This window comes from Heterocephalus glaber, unplaced genomic scaffold, assembly GCF_053883595.1.
Source record: "Heterocephalus glaber isolate CG9 unplaced genomic scaffold, H.glaber_assembly_v1.0 deba00001465, whole genome shotgun sequence".
NCBI classification, from domain to species: Eukaryota; Metazoa; Chordata; class Mammalia; order Rodentia; family Bathyergidae; genus Heterocephalus; species Heterocephalus glaber.
The window spans coordinates 22595392-22621343 of record NW_028258312.1 but is presented as its reverse complement, the minus strand read 5'-3'; the positions used below and the strand labels follow the sequence as shown (position 1 = coordinate 22621343).

Below are 25952 nucleotides of genomic sequence, written 5' to 3'. Positions count from 1 at the left end.
TCAGAGTCCATGTCTTAGCATAAACAATCGTTTCAGTTGATTGGTATTCTCTCTGCCTTCGTACCATGGAGTCTTACTTGATTAGCCATTTTCTTTTTAACGATACTCTGAAAAAGATTCATCACATAACCTTAATCACAGGCTTCATGTGTTTGCTTTCCCTTATTTCATATGGATCAGGAAAGTGTTTGATTTGAGCGGAACCTACACAGCCTTTCTTTCCATTGGGAAGCAGGTTAAGGAGGAGGAATTTGGAAGTTATTTACCTCTGGCTCCGATGTCTCAGCCTTGAGCCTCCTGGTTGGCCTCACTCATTACCTGAGACACAGATACTCTGACACACCCTGCGGCCCGGGAAGACAGCTCTCTGAGTTCGAAACTCTCCCCAAGCCCCGCCATGAAATACGCCATGGGTTATGAAAAGGTCGTGTTTTGGTACAGAAAATTTTTATTATTTTGAATAAGAAGTTTATAAAGCAGCGAGTCGTGCTGTGGGGAGAGATCATGAATGGTAATGGGGTGGGATGAGTATTGCAGTGTCATTGCTCTCTAACATGGAACAGCCTTCTCAGAGCTGCCCGGGAAACTATCTCAGGAACGCGAGCACTGTGCCCTGGCTGCCGCCCGTGCAGCACGAGGAGCCGCGCCCGCCGCCTCGGTTCTGTGCCAGGCTGCCAGGCAGGGTGCAGTCCGGTTTCGCCTTCTCTCCGCAGAGAGTCACCCTAACTACTCAGTCAGGATAATTTAATCTGAATGAAATATCAGCACCGTAAAACACAGCAGTCATTACAAAATAATGCCCTACACATTAGCAAACAATCTCTGTCCTGTCTCCTTTATGCACTTGTAAAACTGTGTCTGTCAGAGCCATCACAGCTTGGCCCTTGTGGGCTCGTAAATGGGAGGCACAGCCCTGCCGAGGTCGGACATGTGATTCCCATGCTGAAAGGGTTCACTGTTCTGCTCCGATTCTTTATAGAAATCTGTAAAACTGCATTTCTGCCCCCCCCCCTTTTCCTTCCCAGGAGAACAAACAAGCTATAGTCTAGGCCAATAGGAACCCAGGCATTTTTATGAATGTGTGCTCCGCAGCAGCCAGGCCCCATCTGCTTGCTGTATTAGCAGCACTGTGCATCTGTGATTTCCTGCCTGCCGTCGGGGAAAGCCAGATGGCAGTGTCCAGGGTGGGCTCAAAGAAGGAAATCTCCAGGGTACTCCTGGCCATGACACGGTGGAGCCAGCCCCGTCAGGACCCAGTCTCTTTGTGCGTATTTGCTGCTGGATGAATCTTGATTCTGAATAATGCGCAACCAAGTGTTCTCTCCGTTTAAGCTGATTGGCCGAAATGTTTTTAAAAAGACAGAAACTTTGTATCTTGTTACTGCCCTCATAAGGAGTTCTGCTCAGTGCACAGCCCCGCACCCTTGTTTGGAGAGGGTGTGTGGTACAGTAGGTAGAGAAGGGACTCAAACCAGACCCACCGGTTCTGCCCTCTCCTAGGGTTTAACCTGGCACAAGTTATTTAACCTCTCTGTGCTTTGTTTCCCCATTTGTAAAATGGGAATGATAATACTAATAGTTGATATTGTTCTGAGGCCAGCACTCAGGAGGGTGAGGCAGGGGAAACACTACAAGTTCAAGGCTAGCCTGGGCTGCATAGTGAGTGTCTCAAAAAAAAAAAAGTATTGCTATGAGGGTCAGGTGAGTTATTCCAAGTCACTAGTGAGAAGATTGTGTAGCACTTAGCAATACTTACATCTTAACAATAGAATACTTCTGTGCTATAAACAAGGATAAGTTTGAGTCATTTGTAGGGGAACAGATAAACAAATGCAACTTGAGACCATAATGTAAAGTGAAAGAAATCAGACAAAGAAGCTCAAATATCATATGGCTTCTCTTGCAAGAGGAACTGAAAGTATAAATAAAGAGCAAAATAAAAGATAATGGGAAATAGGAACATTTGCCCTTTTGCAAATGGGAAGGGGACTAAGCTGGAGGAAGAGGAAGGGAGGGAGGGAAGTAAAAAGAACTGAGATGCATTGTGTCCATGCACCAGCTCTCATGATGGATGTGATTACGCACTGCAATCGTGGACTAATAAAAATAAAAATATTTTAAAATCTAGAAAAAGAAACATATTCAAAATGATTCTAAATAGAGGCTTTAATTATTAAATATTACTTTATTTAATATTAAATATTATTTTTCCACTTTATAAATACACTGGCATGCTAGATTTTGTTTTGTAGATGTTCCTATCTGCCCTTGCTGTCGCTTCTAGCTAGAAAGTTCCTCAGGGCATTCAGAAGTCTGAGCTGTCCCTCCGCTGAGAGCCCTTCCCTGGCCTCTTTTTAAATGCCCGGTTCCTATTTGCTGCTTTATATTTTCATAGCTTTGACTATCACCCATTATGCTGTATAATTTCACTTTTTTTGGTACTGGGGATCAAACTCGGGTCCTTGCATTTGTGAGGCAGGTGGCAGAACCACTGAGCTAAATCCCCGGCCCTTATAATTTCATATTTTAACTGTTTCTTCCAAAAAAAATGTATTCTCCATGAGGTCTTTTATGAAGAACCCTAGAGCCTTAGAACATTGTCTAGCGAATTTATAGTAGGTGTTCAACAAATATTTGGTGAACGGATGATGGCATTATAAAAGATGTTTACATTAGACTGCATTTCTATAGATACGTGGCTGTTCATCAGAACTAGAGCACAAAATGATAATCGTTCCACAGTAAATTAGAGACTAGTTTTAGGCTGTGTTTGCAGTGAATGGAAGAACTCTGAGTTCCCATGTGGCACTGAGAGGTGATTTTTGTTCTGGAACACACCTGTCCTAGTCACTTTCTCGGCACCCAGACGGATCCCTGACACCCTCGGCTGAGAGGAGGAGCGGTTTATTTCTGCTCAGTTTTAGTCCATGCTCCCCAGCTGCGTGGCGTGGTAGAAGGAGGAGGCCTTGCTGTTCCCTGGGGCACCCAGGAGCAGAGAGAAAAGGGAGGAGCAGGGGACCACGTGCAAGGCCCACTTCCTAACAGCAAATGTGCACCAACTCATGGAAGGGACGCATCCACCAATGAGTACAGCACCCTCCACACACATGAGAATCTGGGGAACACTGGATCTAAACCATAGCAGCACCATAGGTTAAGGTCTCTTTAGGGTTAAATAAAAGTGGGGCTGTCCAAAAACTGGAAGCCTCCTAACTCACACCAGAATTGCACTGACTTTGATACTGTTATTCAGTGTTCCTAAATGAGAATAAATTGACTTTGTCTTTTGAAATTTCATGTAAGTACAGGCTGGCAGTACTTAAAGATAAAAGGACAAATGTCCCTGCTTTCTTGAATCTTTATCATGCTTAGTATGCTTAGTATCAGGCAGATTACAGAAACACAGAAGCTAGAAGCTTGTTTTTTGAAAACCTTTTAGTCTCTGGAACAGTGAGACACAAACACCATAAGTAATCAGTACATATCAGTAAGTTGTCAGTTTCTACAGAGATTCAGATGAAGGAAGGACCACTGTGGGTGGCTGCAGTTGAGGAGACTGCATACTAACGCTGTAGCCAGGCATTAAAAGAGGAAAAGCCTTTTGCTAGGTAGTTCAGGAGGACAAGAGTTCAATTGTGAGCGAGGGTAAAAATGGGAAATCAGCATGGCCAGAGCCAGCAGTCTGAGCCGGGGATCCCCCAAGGGCCAGAGTGTACTTTGCCAGCCCCTGGAGACCTCCCTGGTGTGAATATTACCTCCCTTCAACCGGTTTCCTACCCCTGTCTATCTAGGTTTACAAGTGGGAAACACTGTAAAATGTACAGAAATAAAAGAAATTTTCCCATGTGAAATAAAAGACACTCACCCATGTGGAGTCCATAGAAAAGGATAGTCTTGTAAGGGCATAGCAAGGATCCCATGGAAATCAAAGTCAGAGAACCAAAGTATCAAAGAGTCTGCAGCCAGATTGCTTTTAGTACAGTTTGGTGTTAGATCCAGTTTAGGCTTCCTCAGTTCAACCTTGGTCATTGTGGTGGAGTGAAACAGGCCTCAGGGGAGGATTCAGGGACCTGGACTGGGGCTGTAGTTTCTGCACCTGAACCTGTGAGTAACTTCCTTAGCCAGTAGTTCCTCCTCCTCTTGCCCTGGTTACCGGAAAGGGTAGATAAGGTGTGTGGAAGTGCTGTGTAAGCCCTGGAACATTCCGCAGGAATGTGGCTGTCAAGTAACATCAACTAAAGCATTTAGTCCCTTACTGAGAACCTTACACGGAACCAAATGACTGAAGCTCTCATGTACACGGATCTGATAAATACAGCGATTTATTCAGACCACAGCCAGAGAATCAAGATTTTTTCCTTTTTATATATAACAATTGTTAGGATTGGTGAAATCTAATCTTAAAGCAATACTATTTTGCTACTCACTGGTTTCTTATAATTCATCTTCTGCCTCTAGATAAAACCTTGGCAAACCTCATGAAACTCCTGCTCACTCTTCGAAAATACGAAGTCCTGTGGCTGCTTTAAGTCACAAAGTGTGTCGATTTCATAATCTCCGAGTCCAGCCCCAGGGAATTGTGAGAGTTGCTAATTGCGCTCGGCTACAACAGCCCTCCTGGCAGCAGCATGTTCTTCCTACAGCACCACGTGTGCATAAAGCTTTTACCCCTCTGCCTCAGCCCTTATTCCTGGCTCTCAGGGGTTGGAATACAGGAGAGAGGGTAGGAAAGAGAGGCTGGAAAATACTGACTGACATATTGCATTATTGCTCTGAGCTGGCGTGTACCCCCTGGAGGGTTGCTTTTCATTTGTAAAATAACTAGCAAGTCACAAGTACCGGCAGCCTCCTGTGGGGCCACTGTCTTTCCAAGAGGTTCTGTTGGTCAACAGCTGGAATCTCGATGGCCTGGCTCTCTCTTGGGAGCGTGCCAGAAGCACCTGGGTCACACTTTGACCCAGTGAACTGTGAAGTGCAGGTACACTCAACCTAACACCGCTAATAGTGTATTTATTCCTGCTGAATAAGTAGCCACATGTTAGATTTTCCAAGTGGGAGGCAACACCAGAAGTCTTCATAACTGTCCCCCATACTCAGGAGGCTGGAAATCAGCTCTACTGGGCATAACTGTTCTCTCTCTCTCTCTCTCTCTCTCTGTCTCTCTCTCTCACACACACACACACTCACACTCACAAAGACACACGTTTTAAAAAAAACCTTTCCTTCTGTAATCTCTGATTCTCTCTTTTGCTATTTAACACCCTTGACACATGAAGGTCCGTGTAGTTTCACAAGTTTCTACAGTGTTTGGTTTGTCCCAACTTCTTTGGTATCTGATACCTTAGGGTCTTTACTACAACTTCCTTTCCATTTTAATAAGATTTATCCTCTCTTGTAAAAATTTAAATGAAGGATAATCATAAAAAAATACAGTTTTTGCCTCATGAATTACTAGCCAACACTGACAAAAATTATTTGATGCTCCTGTCCACCTGTCATTCCATTGGCGGCTACTGGGTTATAACCAAGTTATTCAAGAATCCAGGCCTGTTGGCGTGGCCAACACATAATAGCCCACACTCATAATACATTCTGCTTTTCCATAAACAATAATGTTAGACCAAGACTACTGAGCTGAGTCAACTGACAATTATCCACATTAGCAAAATATATTTTATAGAGAGATGATGTAAAGATTTTAAAACAATTTCTGGGTAAACTGTGAAGCCTCTCTCCTTTACCACAGAGTTTACATGGCACAACACTGGCTTAGTAATAACTTCAGTAGTAAGTACTAGTTAAACTACCTCAACTAACCAGCCGCTTGGAAACACAGTACACACTGCACCTCCCTTTACCAAACTGTTAGAGGATTTGGGACGGAAGAATTTGGGAGGCAAATTGAGTTGGAAGAAGTCAGAAGCTGACCTTTCAAAGATGTTTTAAGATTTTTTGTGTGTGTTTATAAAATAGAAAATGTGTTTGCTCTGCGTGCAATATTAGCAACAATGGGCCTGCATAATTAATGTCTGCATGTTATTTATCTCGGCATGACTTTTGAGATGATGATGACATAACGTGTATAACTGCAGGGGAAGTAGAGGTTGACCATTCTGGGAAGTAGAGGACTTAGGGCCTTTGATTTTCCTCCAGTTCATGTATTTCCACACACTCAGTGTTTCCTGAGTGTGACTGCACATCTGTGTGTTTGTCATAGATTTGTGAGGCCAGTCACTGCTTAAGTGCATTCTCTCATGGTCCATATTTTCTCAGTTCCTTTGAAGGATATGAGGTCAAAGCTAAATGGACTTTTCACACTTAGGAGACCAGCAGAGTCATCCAGCCTTTTCTAAAAGGCTTCTTTGTAAACTTTGCACGTGGTGCTCTGCTTGGATTGAGGAAGTTCATTTGGGATAAATAAGTTAAATATTTAAAGAAATACATGCATATGACTCCTGATGACCACATATGGACAGTTGTCACCCTGAATATTAACTCAGAATTGTAAAAAGTATTATCATTCTGTTTGTGCTTAGGCAAATACTAGGATTTAAGTATCACTATCATCAAATGAAGTGGATTCAAATAGAAGAAAAATGTCAACCTCAGACAGATTTAAAGTTCAAATATCTGATGTGTCTTGGTTATTTTGAAGCGAGTGTGCTTTAGGGAAAGAAATAGCATGTAAATCATGCGGTGTAGGAGATTTGGAAATACCTGCTAAAGCCTCCAAGCCTGTCAGCGACGAGGCATAGCCGTCCCTGACACAAGTTGGGTGCTGACTTGCAAGGGGGGACCCGGCTGTCCTCCTCGGGCCTTGCTGATACTTAGGGAGATGGTCACCCACTCCGGGCTGTTGCTGCAGTCGTAAGGAGGGCCCTAGGCGTGAGAAGTTAATTGGTAGTACTTCCTTCCCGCCTGGCTGAGGCACTGTCCTGCCGCCGCAGCGGGAGCGTGAAGTTGTTTGGGATGACAGTGTGTTGGTAAGAAGGCCACTGCATTAATTCCTTATGTCCCTTCTTGGGGTTCAGGAAGAGACATCTCTGCAAAGGACTCAGATTGACCCTTCTCCGAGGCACATGGAGACCATAATGCTCTGTGAGGTGAATCAGACTCGTGGTTTCGCCTACAGGATAAACCCAAAGTGTACATGAAGGGCAAAAGAAAAGATAGATAATAACACACAGGGAGACAGATCATTTCAGATGGCCCAGGGGACCAAGAGATAGAGGACGGGGAGAGGACACACCAGGACTGACAGGCATCTGTCCTTGCCCAGCTCCACACAACGAGTAAGGTCGTTATGTACTGCAAACATGGACTCAGAAAAATATAAAAAAGAAGAATGACACATCTCAGGTGTGGCTCCCTGATGCATGGGTGGAAAAATTTCAAATCTCAGCTGGGCTTCTGAGTAGAGGATTCTATAGCTCTCTGACCGCCACCGTGAACTTGGCCCCTCCCAGCACTTCCTGACATCTTCATCCGGTGGTGTTTTCTGCCATGGCATCAGCGCCATCCGATGTCATATATTTATTTATTTGCATCCTTTTCCTGTTTTCTTTCTCTCAGGTATCTATTTGTGTCACATTCCAGCTGTGGTCTAAGCAGGAGTTTTGTGCTTTAAAACCCTTTTCAGGGCTTAGATCAAGACAAGGTTAGACTAATGAGAATTACGAAGTAGAGCCTACTGGAATGTGGCTTGCGAGTTCAGAACTTTTGTCTCTGTGATTGTCACTGCTCCTACCCTGGACCCTTGATGGTCTCTAGTCTGGAGCAGTAAAGATTCACTAAATGCAAGACTGGAGATAGTGGTGAGGCTTGAAAGCAGGGAGCTGCAGGGAATATGGCATCTGGGTTTTCCCTGGGGCGATAGCTTGAGAGGCTGTTTTCTTGACGCTGTCTCCTCAGAATGCAGCTTTCCAGACGTGCGATGTGGCAGCCTTTGTTGAATGGGCTGCAGCATTTCCTGCAGCTTTGTGACAGCACTGGAAAAGGAAAAGCTCCTCAGGTGCCAGACTGAGCACACACTGTGGGTCGCCTCGCTGCAGGCTGTCAGGAGAGACTCGACTTAGCCCTGGCCCCGGGGTCCTGCTGCAGACACTGATATCCGCCCAGATATCGTTTGGGATAGACGCCTCTTTATCACTGAAGAACAGGTTCAGAGTGAAAAGATGGGGGTGTCAGTGTTCTTCAGTTCACCGCTTACCGAGAAAGCAGAGTGGAATTTTGGGGGTGCTGAGCTGTGTGGCCGCACCACCCTTGCTGAAGGTCCTGCACTCTCTCTGATCTGCGGTTCCTATCTTGTCCTGGTCCTGGGAGGCAGAGTCCTGGGCGGCAAGGCGACCAGCTAACTGCTTCCTCCCGGTGCAGTGCAGCTGCAACTTGAATGTCTGTGACCTTTTGAACTTCTCCCACGCAGCTCCCGGGCCCTGCTCCCTGCGTCCCTCAGCACATAAGCAGCATGATGGGGCCCACACAGCAACGTTGCTTCTACACAGTCCTTGGATCTAAGGACCCAGCAAACCTTTGTTTTGCTTCTGTGTGTTTATTACTTTGGGTCCTGGCCCCCAGTGGCGAGGCACATACACACATCCTTGGCCTTGAAAGTTTTATGGCTCATGAGGAACATATTAATCACAATTATATTATCTTCCTGAAAATCTAAAGCCCTGCTTCCCTTTCTGAGAGCACAGATGATTCCTGAAGCAACAGGAAGCAAAGCTGAGAAATGTCTGAGCATTGTCCTTTCTTTGCCATTGTCCGGAAAGAGAAGACAGCTCCTCCAAGACTGCCCACGTCATTTCCAGATCGGGCTGCTAAAGGACCCAGATTCCCCCTTGACTCCATTTCATTTCACTGTCCACCAGCCCTGCACACAGTGACTGGCTTGTTCTTTGTGCTCCAGGTGGCTTTGCCATCACATGTGACACCCTGCACGCAACACTGCGTAGCCCCTGCCCCTCCGCAGCTGGACCTGACCTTCTCCGAGCCAGCAGGAGTCTTGTTCATCCCTGTGCATCTGGAGCACAGCAAAGAGCATGCACACAGCTGGGGCTCAATAGATGCACATTACATGAACGTCAGCCATGGGGCATCAGTACTGGGTTTCCCATCAATACAAGATCAAGTCAAAATGGAACTAAAATGAATCAAAGACTTAGACATTAAAACAGAATCAGTAAGGGCCAGGGATCTAGCTTAGTGGTTCTGTGACGCCTGCCTCACAAGCACAAAGTCCACAGTTCAATCCCTGGAACAAAAAAAAAAACAGAAACAGTGAATCTACTAGAAGATAAAATAGGCAAAACTCTTGAAGATACAGGCCTCGGCAAAGACTTTCTGAATAGAATCCCAACTGCACAAGAAATAACATCAAGAATCAACAAATGGGATCATATCAAATTAAAAACCTCTGCACAGCAAAGGAAACATCCAGCCAAGTGAAGAGACATCCTAGAGAATGGGAAAATATCTCTGCCAGCTACTCCTTGGACAGAGGACTAATATCTATCATATAAAGTACTCAAAAAAAATAGATCCCCCAAATAATAAAAGACCCAGTCAAAAAAGGGCAACCGAAATGAATAGACACTTCCCAGAAGAAGTGCAGATGTCCAGTACATTCAACATCTCTGGCCATGAGAGAAGTGCAAATCAGAACAACAGTGGGAGGGCACCTCCCTCCAGAAAGAATGACAGTCATCAAGATCTCAAGAAACAGCCAATGCTCTTGAGGCCCTGGAGAAAAAGGAGGCCTTCTACATTGCAGTGGGAATGTAAAGTGGGACAAGCACGATGGAAATCAGTGTGGAGAGTCCTCAAAACACTAAAACCACTTGACCCAGCTACATCTCTTCTGAGTGTCTCCCTGAAAGTGTTAAAGACGTTCCAGTGATCCGTGCATACCCATGTTTGTAGCAGCACAATTCATAAGAGCTAAATCTTGGAAGCAGTCCACATGTCCTTCAATAGGTGAATGGATAAAGAAAACATGGTATTTATACACAATAGAGTACTACTCTGCTGTAAAGAAGGATAAATTTGAGTCATTCATAGGAAAATGGATGCACTTTGAGATCATAATGCTAAGTGAAATCAGACACAGAAGGTTAAATATCACATGGTTTCTCTTATATGAAAAACCCAAAATATAAATTATTTAAAGAGCAAAATAAAAGACAGGTGATAGGAAACATGGAGGTTGACTTTGTGGAGATGGAAAGCAGATGTGGGGATGCAGAGGGACAGGAGCAGAAAATGATGGAGATGTGACGTGTATGCACCACTTGCCAAGATGAACATGATTCCTATGTATTACAAACATATACTAATAAAAATCAATGGGCAAAAATAATAATAAAATAAAAGATCGAGTACACTGCCCATTACCTGGCACAGTAAGCTGGATGCTCTTGTATTAGAAAGTTATGCTTCTCTAGAACTACTGAGGAAGAGAGAGAGAGAGAGAGAGAGAGAGAGAGAGAGAGAGAGCGCTCAAGAAGGGAGAGTCTGAATCCGCTGCTAAGGAGAACAAACTGGGATGAACATGTGGCCCATTTGTAGCAAACAGCCAAACCCCCTCCCTCTTATTAATTTTTTCTATGCCTCATTTCTCTCATTTTTCCTTTATTCTTACGTTGAGTATGTCTTTATACACTGCTGAATCCCTTTCTGGTAACCTAGTGAGACTTCAGTAGTTCATAGAGAAGCCTGGGACCTGCTTGCTGAGGGGAAGTAGGGGCACTGCCAGGAAGTGCCTCGGGAGGGACCTCCCTGTCAGGTAACAGTGCCAGACTGCGTGGTTTCACTACAAACACTCCCTTCTCACAGTCTGCCGCTTCTTGGTTCACATGCAGCTGTCCGCTTGCTGGAGCCTCAGTGGGAGCCGGGCAGCGCCCTGACCCACGTCTCCTTTACACGGGACAAACCACACTCCGCAGATCCTGGCCCTGTGACTGCGCCCCCACCGCACCCCACCAGCCTGGGAGTTCAGGCTTCAACATGGGAATCTGAGGAAGACAAACACCTGCGCCGGATCTGCACTGGTAACAGAGCTGCCTCCAGTGCCCAAGACATGCACTCAGGCTCCGAGTGCCCAGCACGGCTGTGGAGTTGGCACCTTCGTCGCCATAGAGGAGCCCATGGAGGTTGCCTGGGTTAGACCGAGCCAGGACTACGCTTGCTGTGCAAAATCAATGAATACCATAAGGCCCACCTCGGGACGGCATGTGGAGCGGCATGCGAACACACGGACGGCAGGCCTCGCAGTTCACCGCTGGCCAGGCCCTTGTGCCGGGCTCATTATTCATCCACCTCCCGCGTCCCTCATAACAAACACAGAAAAGACAGAAACCTGTTCAGCTTTTACAAATAAGGCTACTGGGGCTCGGAGAGGTAACTTCATCCCCAGTCCCGCGGCTATGAAAGAGCAGGGCCGGGTCAGAGCTGCCTTTCCGGGTCAGAGTCTGCGGGTGTGAGCACCTTTCTCCCGGAAAGGACAAATCATTGCGCTCTTCCTTGGCTCCGCTTCAGAGCTTCCCGGACAGTGAGGTCCAGGAGGGAGGCTCTGACCTTGACCACAGCAGGCAAGGGGCTTTCGGCAAGTATCAGATCTGGAGGAGTCACTTTCTCCTGTGAAGAGCCCCCGACCCTCCGGAAGATGCTGCCATTTAAAATTACTTAAAAGTACACGATGCCCTCCCAGTTAGCTTGCATCTAACACTCTTGCATTTTCTGCAGGTTTTAAAAATTATTTTCATTTTGCAGCACATGCAAGTTTCACCTAAAGATAGAAAAACAAAGAACAATAACAAACCAGTGTAACATCCAGTGAAGTTTTTGAAGACAGTAGCTCTGCAGTGATGAAGTTTGGCTACAGTTGAGAAGTTTAGAACTTCAGCCAAAATCTTTACCAAATATAAGTCCTGATACTTTTTAAAGTGTGAAGGAATTCAGGAAGTTCCTAAGCCTTTAGTTCTTTACAGCAAGCTTTAGACTACTTGAATTGTTCTCATACATTGATGAATATGCTCGGAAATTAACATTGCTCTGCTCTTCCCATTCACCTCACTGCCCTGAAATCCTGTTGTTGAGACCGCGGGAATTGGAAATAACAGGAACATCCTGTTGACAAAAATAAATTCCTTATGATAAAATATTGTTCAACTGAAGCCAGCATGTTTTCGAGGTTTGGATCCATTGCTCTTGGCTGTATCTCTAAATGGGTGAAATTCATTATTTTGTTGGAATTATTATATTTTGCAAGCATCATTCAAAACTGCTTCATGGGAGGAGCAAGTATGGTCTTATTCAAGGATGCGCATGTTCCCTGTCTCATGCTGTGACTTATTCCATACTCCCTCACCTCCAAAAATTCACACACAAAGTAAAATAAAACGTTTGCGGGCTGGGGATTTAGCTCGGTGGCACTGTGCCTGCCTCGCAAGTGCAAGGTCCAGAGTTTGATCCCTGGTGCCAAAAATAAATAAATAAATAAAAAACATTTGGGACACTTTCTTCAAGAGATGCTATCAGCAGAATATTGTCCCTGAAAATGTTTTAGGTTATTTTCGCATCAAGTCTGACTTACAAGATGTGTTCAAAATATATGGTGATGGTTTACAGTAAAAAATTTTACTGTAGTAAACACACTGTCATGAATCCCTCTCAAAATCCCCTCCCTCACTTCAGACACACTTATCCCACCATTCTTGCTGCTGTCTGAAGCAGTTCTGGAAGTCCTCCTTTGTGAGTGTCTTTATGAGGTGTGGTCAAAAATGTGGTGAACCCTGCTGCCTATTGTCATCCAATGGAAAGGCAGGCTTGTAAAAACATTACACTGTGTCCCCGCCCACCTTATTCACTAGATCTGGCACTGCACAACTTCTGGCTCTTTCCCAAAGTCCAAATAACCATGAAAGGGAAACATTTTGAATCAGTTCAGGACACAGAAGCCACCACAACCGTAACTACAGACATTCATGAAAGAGGACTCCAGAGCTGCTTCGGAGTGGCCAGAGCAGTGGGATATGTGTGTTTGAAGCAAGGGGGAGGGTTTGGAGGGGGGACTGATCTCAGTGTGTCTTTTACTGGAATAATTTTTTAGAAGTTAAACATGCATCACATTTTCTGATCTCCCCTCATGTGCTTTGGAGTCTCAGGAGGGCACAGCCAGGACTCCAGAAGCCAGGTGCCGGGTAGAGGTTCTTGTGCCTTTTCTTCACTCAGAAAGCAAGAGAGTGACCAGTACAACCCCCACTGTCCCTTGTAGTTCTAAGATTCTAGGAAAAGTTTATTTCTCATTTTACTGAAAGGAGGAAGTCTCTCCCATGTGCCGCTCAGGGAGGGGAAATCCACAGCACCTGCTTTCTGCCATCCATAGGCGGCAGAAACAGCCATCAGCTCAAACCCCAAGAAGCCCTGAGCTGGCAGCTGTGTCTACCGCGCTGACACACGGGGCTAGGTGGGTGCCATTGTGGACAGGGAGGGGGTCCCTGGGACATCAGTTGCTGCTCTGGAACCAGGTTTCCACACTGGTTTTGCAGAAGCACAAATGAGTCACAGGGAAAAGCATTGAAGGGAAAGTTTTCCTCCTTTCCCTCATCCAGAGGCATTGTGGACGAAGGCAGACAATCTTATTTGCATGACTGAGTCACACGTTAAACATCTGCTGGTTGGTAAGAAATCAGGATTGAGTAAACTGGCTTCACTCTTCCCTGACTTCCTGGGTTGGAAGATTTGTTTTTCGTTCAGTGAACTCGCACTGTTCAGCACTGTCCCTGACCCACAAAGATGATGGCTGACTTCCCTCTCCCACTACTTGTCTCTTCTTTTGCTTTAGACACAGACTGTAAGTCCAGCATACACATGAGAGGATTCAGGCTTAGTCTCAGATGATGATAAAAATAATCATATCTATCTTGTATTACCTGTAGCTCTGATCCAAGTCTTTACTAGAACTGATACACTTGGTTCTCAGTCCCCTCCTGCACGGTAGACCCTGTTTGTTATTCACCCTGTTTTATTCTTTGGGAAACTGCAATTTGGAGAAGCTAAATGCTAACCAAAGGAAGATTCAGGAAGTGATGCGCCTGGGATTGTTCCTAGTAGTCTGGCCCCAGACACTTCCTGGTTAACAATAGATCCCAACTGCAAAATCATTTTCTTTTAGAAACTTCTTTCCATATATCATAAAGATCACTGGATATCCTTCTCTCTACCTGCTGTCCAACTTGGAACTTTTCACATATGAGTTCTATACCTTTCCAAGCCAAACCTTTTGGTTTCAAAGTTTCCAGAAAAATGAAATGTGTCATTTCTCAGTATTGGGAATTTCCCAGCCAGTGGGTAGAATGTTAGCCTCTTTCTCCTTTCCAGTTTTACTTTCCCTTTCTGAAATGAACCCCTGACATCTATCTCAGATTCTCCCCAGGTATTTAGACCCGAAGTTCTTATTCTTTTTAAAACCATTTAGTAGATATCCTTCACATAGTGGCCATCTGTTATGGGATTTTATAAAGCTCCTATCTAGTTACATTTTATTTCCTTGCTCCAGTATCTCAAGGAAGGAATTATACCCTTCACATTTCTTAAGTTTCCAGCCATACCCACGACATTTCAGGATGTATAAAGAAAACAAATAGTAAGTTAATCAGAACCCCCAATTCAAAAACCCAATTCAAAAATGGGCATCTGAAATGAATAGACATTTCTCAGACAAAGAACTAAAAGCACCAAATAAATATATAAAAAAATGTTCAACATCACTGGTCATTCAAGAGATGCAGATGAAAACAACACTGAGATTCCACCTCACCCCAGAAAGAATGGCTGCTATCAAGAAATCAACCGATAACAAATGCTGGTGGGGCTGCGGGGAGAAAGGAACCCTTCTCCATTGTTGGTGGGAGTGCAGACTGGTGCAACCACTGTGGAAATCAGTATGGAGATACCTCAAAGAACTAGGGCTGGAGGTCCCATTTGACCCTGCTATTCCTCTGCTGGGGATCTTCCCCAAAGAATTAAAAGAATCATACCACAGTGATATATGCGCACCCATGTTTATAGCGGCACAGTGTGTAATAGCTAAAGCTTGGAAACAGCCCAAGTGCCCATCAACTGGAAACTGGATAAAGAAGATGTGGTTTTTTTATAAAATGGAGTACTACTCAGCCATAAAGAATGAGATGCTAGAGACATTTATAGCTAAATGGATATGCATATTGAGGCCATCCTCATAAGTGAAATAAATAGGACATACATTTGTAAATACTGAATAATTTCTCTAGGATTAAAATGATCAAAACGAATAATTGATAATTTGAAATAGGAAGAAAAGGTCCAAAGGGGTAGGGGTGGTGGGAAGGGATGGGGAAAGGAAAGAAGGGAAAGGAAAAAATTATGAGAAAAGAAAAAAAAATGGAAGCAAAGTCTTTGTAAATAGGGAAGGGTAGAGGGGGTGAAGGGTGCACAGGTAATGGGGGAAAAAATAAGAACCAAGATACATCATGTACAGATACAAGCACCCAATGATAAATGTAAACATGTTATATACCTAAAATGTACCAATAAAAGAATTTAAGGAAAAAAAAATATGAGAAAATGAAAAATGTAAACAAAGTCTTTGTAAATAGGGAGAGATGGAGGGGTGGAAGGGAGGGCAAGCAAATGGGGAAAAATTAAGAACCAAGAGAGATTATGTAAAGGTGCTAATTTCCAATGATGAATGTCATTATATTGTATACCTAAAATGTACCAATAAAATTAATTTTTAAAAAAACAAAAATCAAAAAACCAGTAAGTTATAGTGGGATCAGGGAGCAACTCTAGAGCTCTTAGAATGTGTTTTTGCTGTCCTGCTCCTCAGCAAATAGTAATATTCTTAAATATTTGTTCAATAAAACATTGATGAAAGAAATTCAAGAGGACACAAATAAACAGAAAATATCTTGAGTTCTTGCATGGATTAGAGGAATTATTATTGTTAAAATGCCCATACTAGTTCAGAAAATCTATAGAATCGGTGCAAAGCCCATCAAAGAATCAATGGCATTATTCACAGAAATGGAAAAGCAGTCCTAAAAAGACCCCCAACAGCCACAGCAATTATTAGCAAAGGAGCTGGAGGCATTGTACTCCCTGAGTTCAAAATACACTTCAGAGCATTGATAACCACAGTAGCATGGGTTGGTGTAAAACAGACATATACACCAATGGAGTAAAATGGAGAACCTAGAAATCTCGGCTTTCACAGCCAGATGATTTCTGACCAAGGCACAAAAATACACACTGGGGAGAAGATAAAAGAGTCCATAAGCGGTGCTGGGAAACTGAATGTCCATGTGCAGAAGAATGAAAGTAGACCTCTGCTTCTCATTACATGCGGTTAAGTGGAAAAAGCCTTAAATATAAGATATAAACTATGGAACTGCTAGAAGAAAACGTAGGGAAAATGCTTCATGACATTGGTCTGAACAAGGATTTTTTGCATAGCACCTGAGACACACAAGCAACAAAAGCAAAAATAGACAAATGGAATTACCACAAACTAAAAGCTTCTCCACAACAAAAATAATTAGCAAAGGGTAGAGACATCCTATGAAATGGAAGGAAACATTTGCAAATTATAGCTCTGACAAGAGATTGAGATCCAGAATACAGAAGGAACTCTAGATACTCACTATCTAAAAAACCAAATTATCTGATTTTAAAAGGAGGCAAATGACCTGAATGGATAGTCTTGAAAACACAAATGGCCAACACATCACTAATTACCAGGGAAATGCCAATCAGAACCACAGTGAGATATCCCTCCCTCCATTAGCTGTAGAGAAGGGAAACTCATCCACTGCTGGTGGAGACATCAGTTAGAACAGCCATTATAGAAAACAGTCTGACATTGCCTTAGAAAACCAAAACTAGAATTACCCGGTGATCAAGCAAGCTCGCTAATGGAGCACATGCCCAAGGAAAAAGAAACCAGTAAAAAGAAGAGACCTCCTCCATACATCCATGTTCACCGTGGCATGTTCACAAGAGCAGTATTTGGAATCAACCTAAATATTCAGCAGTGGATGAATGAACAAAGAAAAGTGAAGATGATGCAGCCACACAAAAGGAGGAAATCCTGTCAAAACAGTGTGGCCAGACCTGGAGGCTGTCGTGTTAAGGGACAGAAATTCAAAGAGCCTGTGGTCTCACTCTTATGAGAAATCTTAGCAGTGGACCTTGGAGGAGAAGAGAGTAGAAGAGTGGCTACCAGGAACTTGGGCGGATGATCAGTGGGTATAAAGTGGCAAATAGGGAGGAAAGTTCTGGGCTTCTATCATACTCAGGGTGATGACAATTGTCAGGAATGTGCTGGAGATTTCTGAGTAGCTAGAAGAGACGTTTTTGAATGCTTCCACCACAAATGATGAATGCCTGCCAGGCAGCTTTTTCTGGACTTGTGAAGAAAAGAGGTTTGTTTAGCTGCCAGTCCCAGAGGACCAGAGTCCCGAGAGTGTAGTGCAGGCTCCGTGCTGGGCTCCACTTGGCAGCCCCACTGCATGGCAGGCAGGACAGTGGCACTGCACACAGGAGCAAGGTCACACCTGGAGCCAAGAAGCAGAGGGAGCGGCGAGGCCAGGTCTCTCTTCAACAACAGCGTTCTCTCAAGAACCCAGAACTCCCTCGTGCTCCCTGGACCTCAGGAGCACCCCACTTCCTGACGTCTGCCAGCCCCAGATGGCATCCAGTCCATAGCAACGGAAGGGGGACTGGGTGTGCGAGCCACCCTGACCGTATCAGGACACAGTGTGCACACCATGTGGAAGCTTGTCACTGGGGGGCACGGAGGCCACCCTCGAGGCCAAAAGGCCCCTGAGCCAGGAGCCCAAGGGAGTCGGTGCTCTGCCAAACAAAGATCCCTGGAGTCAGCAATGTCCCGAACGCAAGGGTTTATTGAGCACCTGTCACATTCTCAGCAAGATGGAGGGGAGTTCACCGAGGCGTACACTGGAAGCTGGAGGTGCCACTGACAGTGCACCTGGCCGACACGCTGTGAGAACACGGGGGAGCTGGGCAGCAAGAATCGGACGCCAGGACAGCCCGGGGCTCTGAGGAAGGTGCGGGGCGGAGTCACAGCGGGGGCGGAGTCACGGCGGGAGCCGGAAGACGGAGCTGAGAGCAGCGGGCCGCACCCCTGTGCCCTGGGGAATTTGACACAAACGCGCCGTGCTAATCTGATAGTGGTGTGCAAACGTGCTAGTCCTATGGTGGTAAAAATATATACTTCTTTATGGTACTTTTTAGAAAGTATGTTTTTATCAGTTTCTTGAAAGAGTTTACAAGCTAAGTTTTTTGGCCGACAGAAGCATAAGGTGGCTTCTCTCCTGGTCACATCAGAGATCCCCTCACACCCCATAAATACGCACACTTATTATGGTGATAAAAACAATTTTCTAAAAAAGCCCGGGTATCCAGATTAAAATGGGAATTCGGCAACAGAGCGAGACGCGGCTGTATCATCCACAACTTGGGGGAGTAACCCCACATCTCCCGCTCACCAGCCTGGTTTTCACAGCGGATAAAAGTGACGTTGCTATTTTCAGATTTTCTGATTAAAATTTTACATGTCGTCCGAGGAAGTGTGCAGTGTATTTTAAACAGAAGAAGACTGAATCCAGCGAGCAGCGTCCTAGTGACCCCAGTCGTGCTTAGGAAAGCAGTTAGTGCGGCGGGCGGAGTTGTCGGTACCCACAGATGGGTGGAGGCAAAGGCCAGCGCGGGCTGCCCTGCAGGGACGCGGGGAATAAGCCGGAGCCTGGGGCCTCATTCGGTGGGCAGCGCCTCTGTAAAACGCGGTGAGTAACTAAAAGTCGAGTTACGCCGCTACCAGGTGGTTTCTCCTCCTTTGAGAAATCATCACCATTGCTGTGAGGACTTTTCATTTAGCCTCTCTGACACCTCCATCACTGGCAGGGGGCCAGGGCCTCACTCTCCTAAGTGCAGACCCCGCTTCCTGCTCATGCTTGTCGCTGGCTACAGATGCAGCCGGTACTTGCACTTGACACATTTCCATTCTTTTTATTCCCCTTTTCTCCCCTCCTTCCGACTCTAGGGCCCCCTTTCCCCTTTCTCCTATCAGTTATCATTTCTAGTATTATTATTTAGCTCATGTTTGCAACAGTGATTCCATTCTTTGTGGGTATTTGGTTTGTGCACATGACGCCTCTCAAGTCTTTTATAAGGGCTGGGGATTTAGCTCAGTGGTGCCGCTGCCTGCCTCAAAAGCAAGGTCCTGAGTTTGATCCAGGTACCCAAAAAAGTCTTTTATATCCCGCTCCGCTCCCTTCCTCCCCACACCTTAGGATTCTCACACCCCATCCCATTTGCAAAAGATCTGTCACCCTGATTCTTTATAGCGATCTTCTATTCTGTTCTTTATTTGCACTTTGCATTACTCAAGCCATACAGTATTTAAACTGTGTGTCTGATTTATTTCACTCAGCATTATGTTTTCCATTTTCCTACAAATGTCTTGAATTTATCCTTTATAGCCAAGTACTATTCCATTGCGTATAGAAACCACATTTTCTTTATCCATTCATCGGTAGAGAGACACACAGGCCACTTCCAAGATTTCGCTGTTACAAATTGTGCCACTGGAAACATGAGTGTGCATGGGTCACTGTGGTAGGAAGGCTGTGACTCTTTCAGGAGGACACCTAGAAGGGGAAGTGCTGAGTCAGGTGGAATTTCTGGTTTTAGTTTTTTGAGGACTCAGCGTGCTGATTTGGTTTTACCGGTTTACACAAGGTTACTATAAGAACGGAAGAGAAGAAAGGCTCACTCCAAAGCCACAAACTTTTCTTCAGAAAAGGAAATAATATTTATGCCAGCAATGTCACATGGGCCCCAATTTCTTCTAAGCTATTACTTAACATTTTGGGTTTATTGCAATCACAGATTTTAAACATGAAGAATAAAAATTGCTTCTGTGTAGAAAATTTCAGATAAAAATAAAAAAATAAATAACTGCATCTGGAGCCTAAAGCTGAGATCAGAAATGACTGTGCCCTGCCTGAGGCCCGTGTGCCTGGCCCTGCCGGAAGCTGCTGCCCTGACAGTCACAGCAGTGCCCCTGCTCCGCAGCTGTGTCCGTGGAATCAGATGGGTGGAGAGGGACATGAAAAGAGAAAGATGACCCTGAGATCTTGCTGGACATTCCTCTTGGATTCTCATAGCTCTGTCGAGTACCTATCATGTCACCATGGTCAGACACAGCAAGATGGTCTGATTAGTCAGAGGAACGCGAGCATCCACTCCGAGGCGTGGAGCGGGGAGAGGGAAGGGCAGGCACCTTCCAGTGCTCTGGTACCAAGCAATCTGGTCTTACGAGAGAACACAGAGCATCGGGACATGGAAGAGTACGAGTCATCCTGCCCCGAGCCTGATGCCACTCTGAAGGGTGACTCGAGGGAGGCCTCCTGGTGGGAAGCTGGCGGCAGCATCGGGGACTGGCTCTAAGGACCCCATCCGCTGCGCAGGGAGCAGGCTGCTCAGGCTTGAGGCTCCTGGAAAAACAATCCATTTGGGTGTTAGCATTCGCAGAGTTTTTCACTGTCCATGTCTAACCTGTTCATACTGAGTCCATTGTGCATCTCTGTAATGGCCTGCAAATATGTTTTACCTTTTTCCTCCCTTATTCATGCAGAGCTAGTTACATACCAGATAAGGCAGCATTTTAGTAGACATGGGATATCTGACTACTCAGAATTGTGGGCAGCGTAATACGCGGTGAACTGAAATACTGTATCCGTTCTTTTTAAACTTGAGACCACGCTGTATGATAGGCCCACATTGTTCTTCTCTCCACCTTTCCACGTAACACCAGCAGTAGAATACACTTCGGGAATTCAAAGGCGAGCTGGATTCTTGCTCTTTGGTGCTGTGGCTTCCTTCCAGGCAGCTGTGGGTGGTAGAGTTGGAGACACGGGCATCCTCAGGAGTGCAGTCGTCTTTTGGGGGCGCACCCGGGGTTGCTGCCCTGCGCGTTGCTTCAAACTCAAGTAGGGAAAGGGTGTAGGGCTGGCGTCCCGCACATGTTCAGAGCAGCCAGGCTGGAAGACCTGGAATCAGCATTCGGAAACATAGTCAGCACTCGCACGCCTCCTCTCCCTGCTGTCTTTTGTGTCTGCTGTGTCTGCTGTGTCTGCTGCCGGCGGCGCCCCCTTTGGGGTCAGCGGCAGAGCTCAGAGCCCAAGAGCCAGACCCTGACCGCCCAGCTCCCCCTGGTGCAGAGTCTGAGCCAGGGGCTGTGTGGCTCAAAGTCATCGGAGCTGTCATACCCTGGGGACCAAGGACAGAGGTGCGGGCTGAGGGTCATCCCACCGAAACCTCGGCTGCGCGGGGCGAGTGGGACCTGCCAGATTTGGCAGAAATGACTAGGACGCCCGTGCACCCTTCGCATCGCCTGTGTCCTCCCCTCTCGGTGCGGTGCTCCTGGTGCCGGCCCCAGGCTGCAGGGGGGAACTCATTTTAGGTTTGTGGAGGCGGCAGGAAAGGCGAATGAGTCTGTTGACATTACATATAGCTTGACATTTTGTGGTTTAGGTGAGCCGGGTCTGGCTGCGCACCCCTGTAATCCCAGCACCCTGGAGGCTGAGGCAGGAGGATCACCAGCAGTTTGAGGCCAGCCTGGGCTACACAGTGAGGTCAAGGCCAGCCTGAATTACAGTGAGACTGTCTCAAAAACCAAAATAAAACAAAATGCCAAATACAGATTGGGTTCCATTTTCCCCCTGACTTACAGTAAAATGAATAAGATTGTTATTATGTTTATGCATAATAATGCGGGGAAGGATTGAGCTCATACCACGCATGTGGTAACTGATTGCTAATGGTGGGGAAGTTGTAATATCTGGAATAGTTTTCACCACCCAGCAAACTCACTTAGAAAAATACCGAACTCTGTCCCCCTCCACCGTCCCTAAGTCCATATGCTGTCTTAATATTGTTTCTCTTTATGGGTTTATCTGCAATTTAATATTAATAATACTTTTGTTTAAAGTGTAAACTTAAATGAAAATGCATTGCAGAATTCACTTGGCATGAAAATTGCACTATGCTCTACTATAGGAAGACAGATAGAGGAATATGTTTTCCTTAATGCAGCTGTTTAAACCCAAACTGTTATTTCCTCTTTACTCTGAGTCTTTATAAATTGAGTCCTTTGAAAAAAAATTTTAAAACTTGATGTTGCCAAGGACGGTGGTGTGTGCCTGAAATCCCAGCACTCTGGGAAACTGAGGCAGGGGGTCTCAAATTCAAGCCCCATCTGGGCAAATTAGTGACTTAGTGAGACCTTGTCTCACGATAAAGAAAGGTTAGGGATGTAGGTCAGTGTGACGGCCTGGCTTCAACCCCAAATACTAAAGAAAAAAAAAGTCAGTGTGTTTAAAGTACTTCTCTAAGCTGCTGCTTCTATTCTGGATGGGCCAAGAAATACATACATGCACAACAATACATGCACATAAATTCACAGGTGACTAAAAATGTGTGTTAAATAAGAGTATCATCTTTGGAAACAAAGTTGGGCACACAAGCAAAAAAATACTGAAATCGTAAGTATTGGCTTAGGCTTTGTTTATGAATGATAAGCATCTACATAATGAGTAACATCTGTATCCTTCGACTAATAAAGCCAAGGAGCAGACACATTGGACTGTACGCCAGGGACACTGACTTTCACTGCATGACATGAAATGATTTATAGAATCTCATTGCCATCTCATTGCTCGCCAGAGTAAATTAGGGACTGAGCCGGCAGAGAAGACACCGCCCTGTCCGTTGAAGCAGTGAGTACAGCCCTGGGTGGAGACACCTAAAATGCAGTCCAGGGAAGGTGGAGCTGTTAGGGTCAACTCACGGAGACAGATTCACAGAGAAGACCTTGGCAACAAGCATGCATTCCTGCTCCGCTACCTGTGTCCTCTTTGTCATCACCTCTCTACCCAGAAGTCGGCCACCAGCCCTCTTCAAGCCTGCCAGGGTCACCTTGTCCCTTAAATAAAGCTTAAATGACCTCAAGTCACAGCCTTGTGTGCGGTCGGGTTGTGCACATCCACCCAGGCGTTTGCAGCGCTCAGGTGGAGCTCTGCTCTCCTCCACACCTTGATTCTGGGCTCCGTCTCAGGCTGGTGTCACAGAGGAATGAAGAAACTGAAACACCCCATACCTTTTCATAGACATCCAGTTAGGAAGTGCAAGGGCTGACATGTCAGAAAGTAGAAGGGGAGGGCACAGGCTTACTAAAGAAGACGATGACCTAGGGTATCGAGAATGCTGCGAGGAAGGCTTGAAAGAAGGAAAACAAGGAATGAACCAGCATCTGTTAGTTGCATCTGGCTAAAAATAGAGAAAATAATGACTCCTGACAAGATTTGGAAACATGCAGACTGTCTGTAATACAAGAAAAAACAATTACCCACGAAAGTAGGAAAGGGAACAAGTTAGTCATGTGATTACAAAACCCTCAGCAGGTCCAACCGCAGGGGAAGGCTCTCCTGGATCCGGAGGCCTGGCAGGCTGGGAATTCTAAGGGACACACTCTCCTCGCCCTGTAGAGAAAGCGCGTCCACGGGGCCTTCTGCTCCCTGTCGGCCAGGTCTACCCTGGAAGGGTGGCTGCCAGCGGTCAACCAACTCCTTCCACAGCCCGCTGTGCACATAGCATTCAGGCTGCTCATTTCCTACAATCAGTTTTTCCAAGAATTTGTTCCCAGCCTTAGTTCAGAAACTATTCTCAAATGTTACTCACAGTTTCCTAACAGCCCACCTCACTTTCCTGTGATCCAGACCTCAAACTCCTTGGATACAAACCTGTCCTTTGGTTGGACTGGAGGGAATTCTGATTAGTGAGCCCCCCCAAAAAGAAAAATAGGATATAGTTCATTTTTCTAGGCATCTTTAAATATATGTGGTCAATTTTATTATGTACCTTAGAAATCTCAGTCAGAAAAGACTGCTCAGAAAATTAGAATAATTCCTGGTGGCTATAAAGGAAAAACTCAGTGGGAATTGAAAACAAGAAGGTGTTTAGAGCATGAGCTCTGACTTGGGAATGCTGCAGTGGCATAGACTGTGCTGTCTACTTTCCGTGGCCTGAATGGCATCAGGAGAGCTCTCCATAGTGGCTTCCCCTGGACCTGGGGCTACCACCTTAGACAACTGGCTTCTCCCCTGGACCTGGAGCTTACCCTGTGGTCCCACTTATCTGAAAATGTGTTTTGCAAGTGTTGCTGGACTCCCTCACCCTTGAAAGTCATTGTGTTTGAGGGCTATGGATGAGGTCACACCTGGCCAGGTGTGTGCAAGGGGCAGGGACCTGCAGCGCCTCAGGTCAGGGCAGGGGGTGCTGCCTGAGAGGCAGGGGCAGTGTGCTGTGGGACTCAGGCCTCCCAGTGACCCACCACACACTGACGGGTGGGTGATAACCAAGGACACTCTCGGTTCAGGGCCACTGCCCATGAGAGGTCATAACTTACAGGTCTCAAGAAACAGAAAAGGAGACAGCTGTTTTTCCTGCAAGAATCAGCCATCAGGCAAACAAGGAGAATCGAAAAGGAGATTCCTAGGAGCCAGTAGCTTGTTTCTACCCTCCAGGGCTCTGCTCTGCCTGTTCTATTCTTAAGCAAGATGGGGCATCATTAGCTGGGGTTCTGCTTTCAAGGATCCTTCTCTAAGACAAAGGGAATTTCTAGGAAGTCCTTCCAGCGGGCAGCTGAGAAGTCTCTAATGGTTACCACAGGAGTGTGGGTGGCGGACAGTCACACCCGTGACCTAGCACTATAGGAAATCTTTATACTCCTGCAGCAAGTCACGACAGGTTCAGTAATTGTCCCCGAACTGATGTGGGATGACATTTTTTGAGGCAAAAACTAAGACTGCGAAACCTACACGTGTTCCTTCATCTATATCTGAATTCATCTAAGCACGATTATACATCATTCAAATGAAAAAATCAAGTATTTGAAGCCAGTGTATGACTAATGGTAGCCAATACTAGAACTGTCGTCCCTACAGAAATACATTAGACTGTTAATGTTTGCCTGTTTTCCTTTGTCATGGGCCTTTACCTAGAAGAAGTGGGTCGCACTGCATACACAGGAGTGTACAGAGAAGGGCTCCCTCCCCGTGTCCCCCGAATTAAAGTCTAAAAGCAGAAATTCACCCTGACAGCCCTTTGCAGGTCAGAGTATGTTTGGAAATATCTCTTAAGATGTGTCTTGTTCACACAAGGGCTACATTTAGCAGATCAAAGTTCTTTCATAATATATCTGTGTCTCAATGTAAAAATCAAGGCACTATTTTCTCAAATTCCAAGAACAGGGATTTCTCCAATTGCTTGGATTTTGGATTTTGAGGTTTTCTCCTAAACAGGTTATATGTGTGCTTTTCATATGTTCGCTTTCTTGAGTTTTCTTCAAAGTCCAGCATTTACAGCTTTATTATAACCTTGATTTACTCTTAGGAATGGAGAGAAAATTAGGAAAAATAGATGAGATCCTCCTTGCTATTAAGGTTTCTTGAAATTAAAAGTATAGTCTTATGACTTTCAGAAAGTATGTCCTTCATAAGGGTACCTGCCTCAAAGCATCATTTTAGATAATGACAACCTTGTCAACAGCCTTCAATTTTGAGATTGTCATAAAAAAGATTTTGTGTGAAGAACAAGCATCCATTATGAGTAAAAAGTTTCGATTATATCTCTAAGACCATTTTCCTGGTAATCATAGTGTAACCAGAATACAAACATTCATGCCTAATGTGTTCATGTTGGGACCTACTGTTTCCATTAAACTCCGAGAGCAACAGGTACAGTCATGCAGGGTAGCTTCACACTGGACAGTTGCCTTCGTGTCCCAGAGAGTGAAAGCCCTGGAGGAAGCATACAGCTGAGGAATGATC

At 45.4% G+C, this 25952-nt stretch overlaps 1 protein-coding gene across 6 annotated transcripts in view; it reads left to right on the top strand.

Moving 5' to 3' along the window:
• The window catches only part of Adgrv1 (adhesion G protein-coupled receptor V1), a 483421-nt gene that overhangs the window by 406768 nt on the left and 50701 nt on the right, over positions 1 to 25952 (top strand). The window contains exon 87 of one of the 6 annotated variants that reach the window (XM_087180963.1): positions 10860 to 12613. The exons of the other annotated variants lie outside the window; for them this stretch is intronic. Within the exon in view, the coding sequence (XP_087037089.1) occupies positions 10860 to 11016 (157 nt within the window). The 3' untranslated portion in view covers positions 11017 to 12613. Of the gene's footprint in view, positions 1 to 10859; positions 12614 to 25952 lie in introns of those variants that run through there. 6 annotated transcript variants of the gene reach the window in all.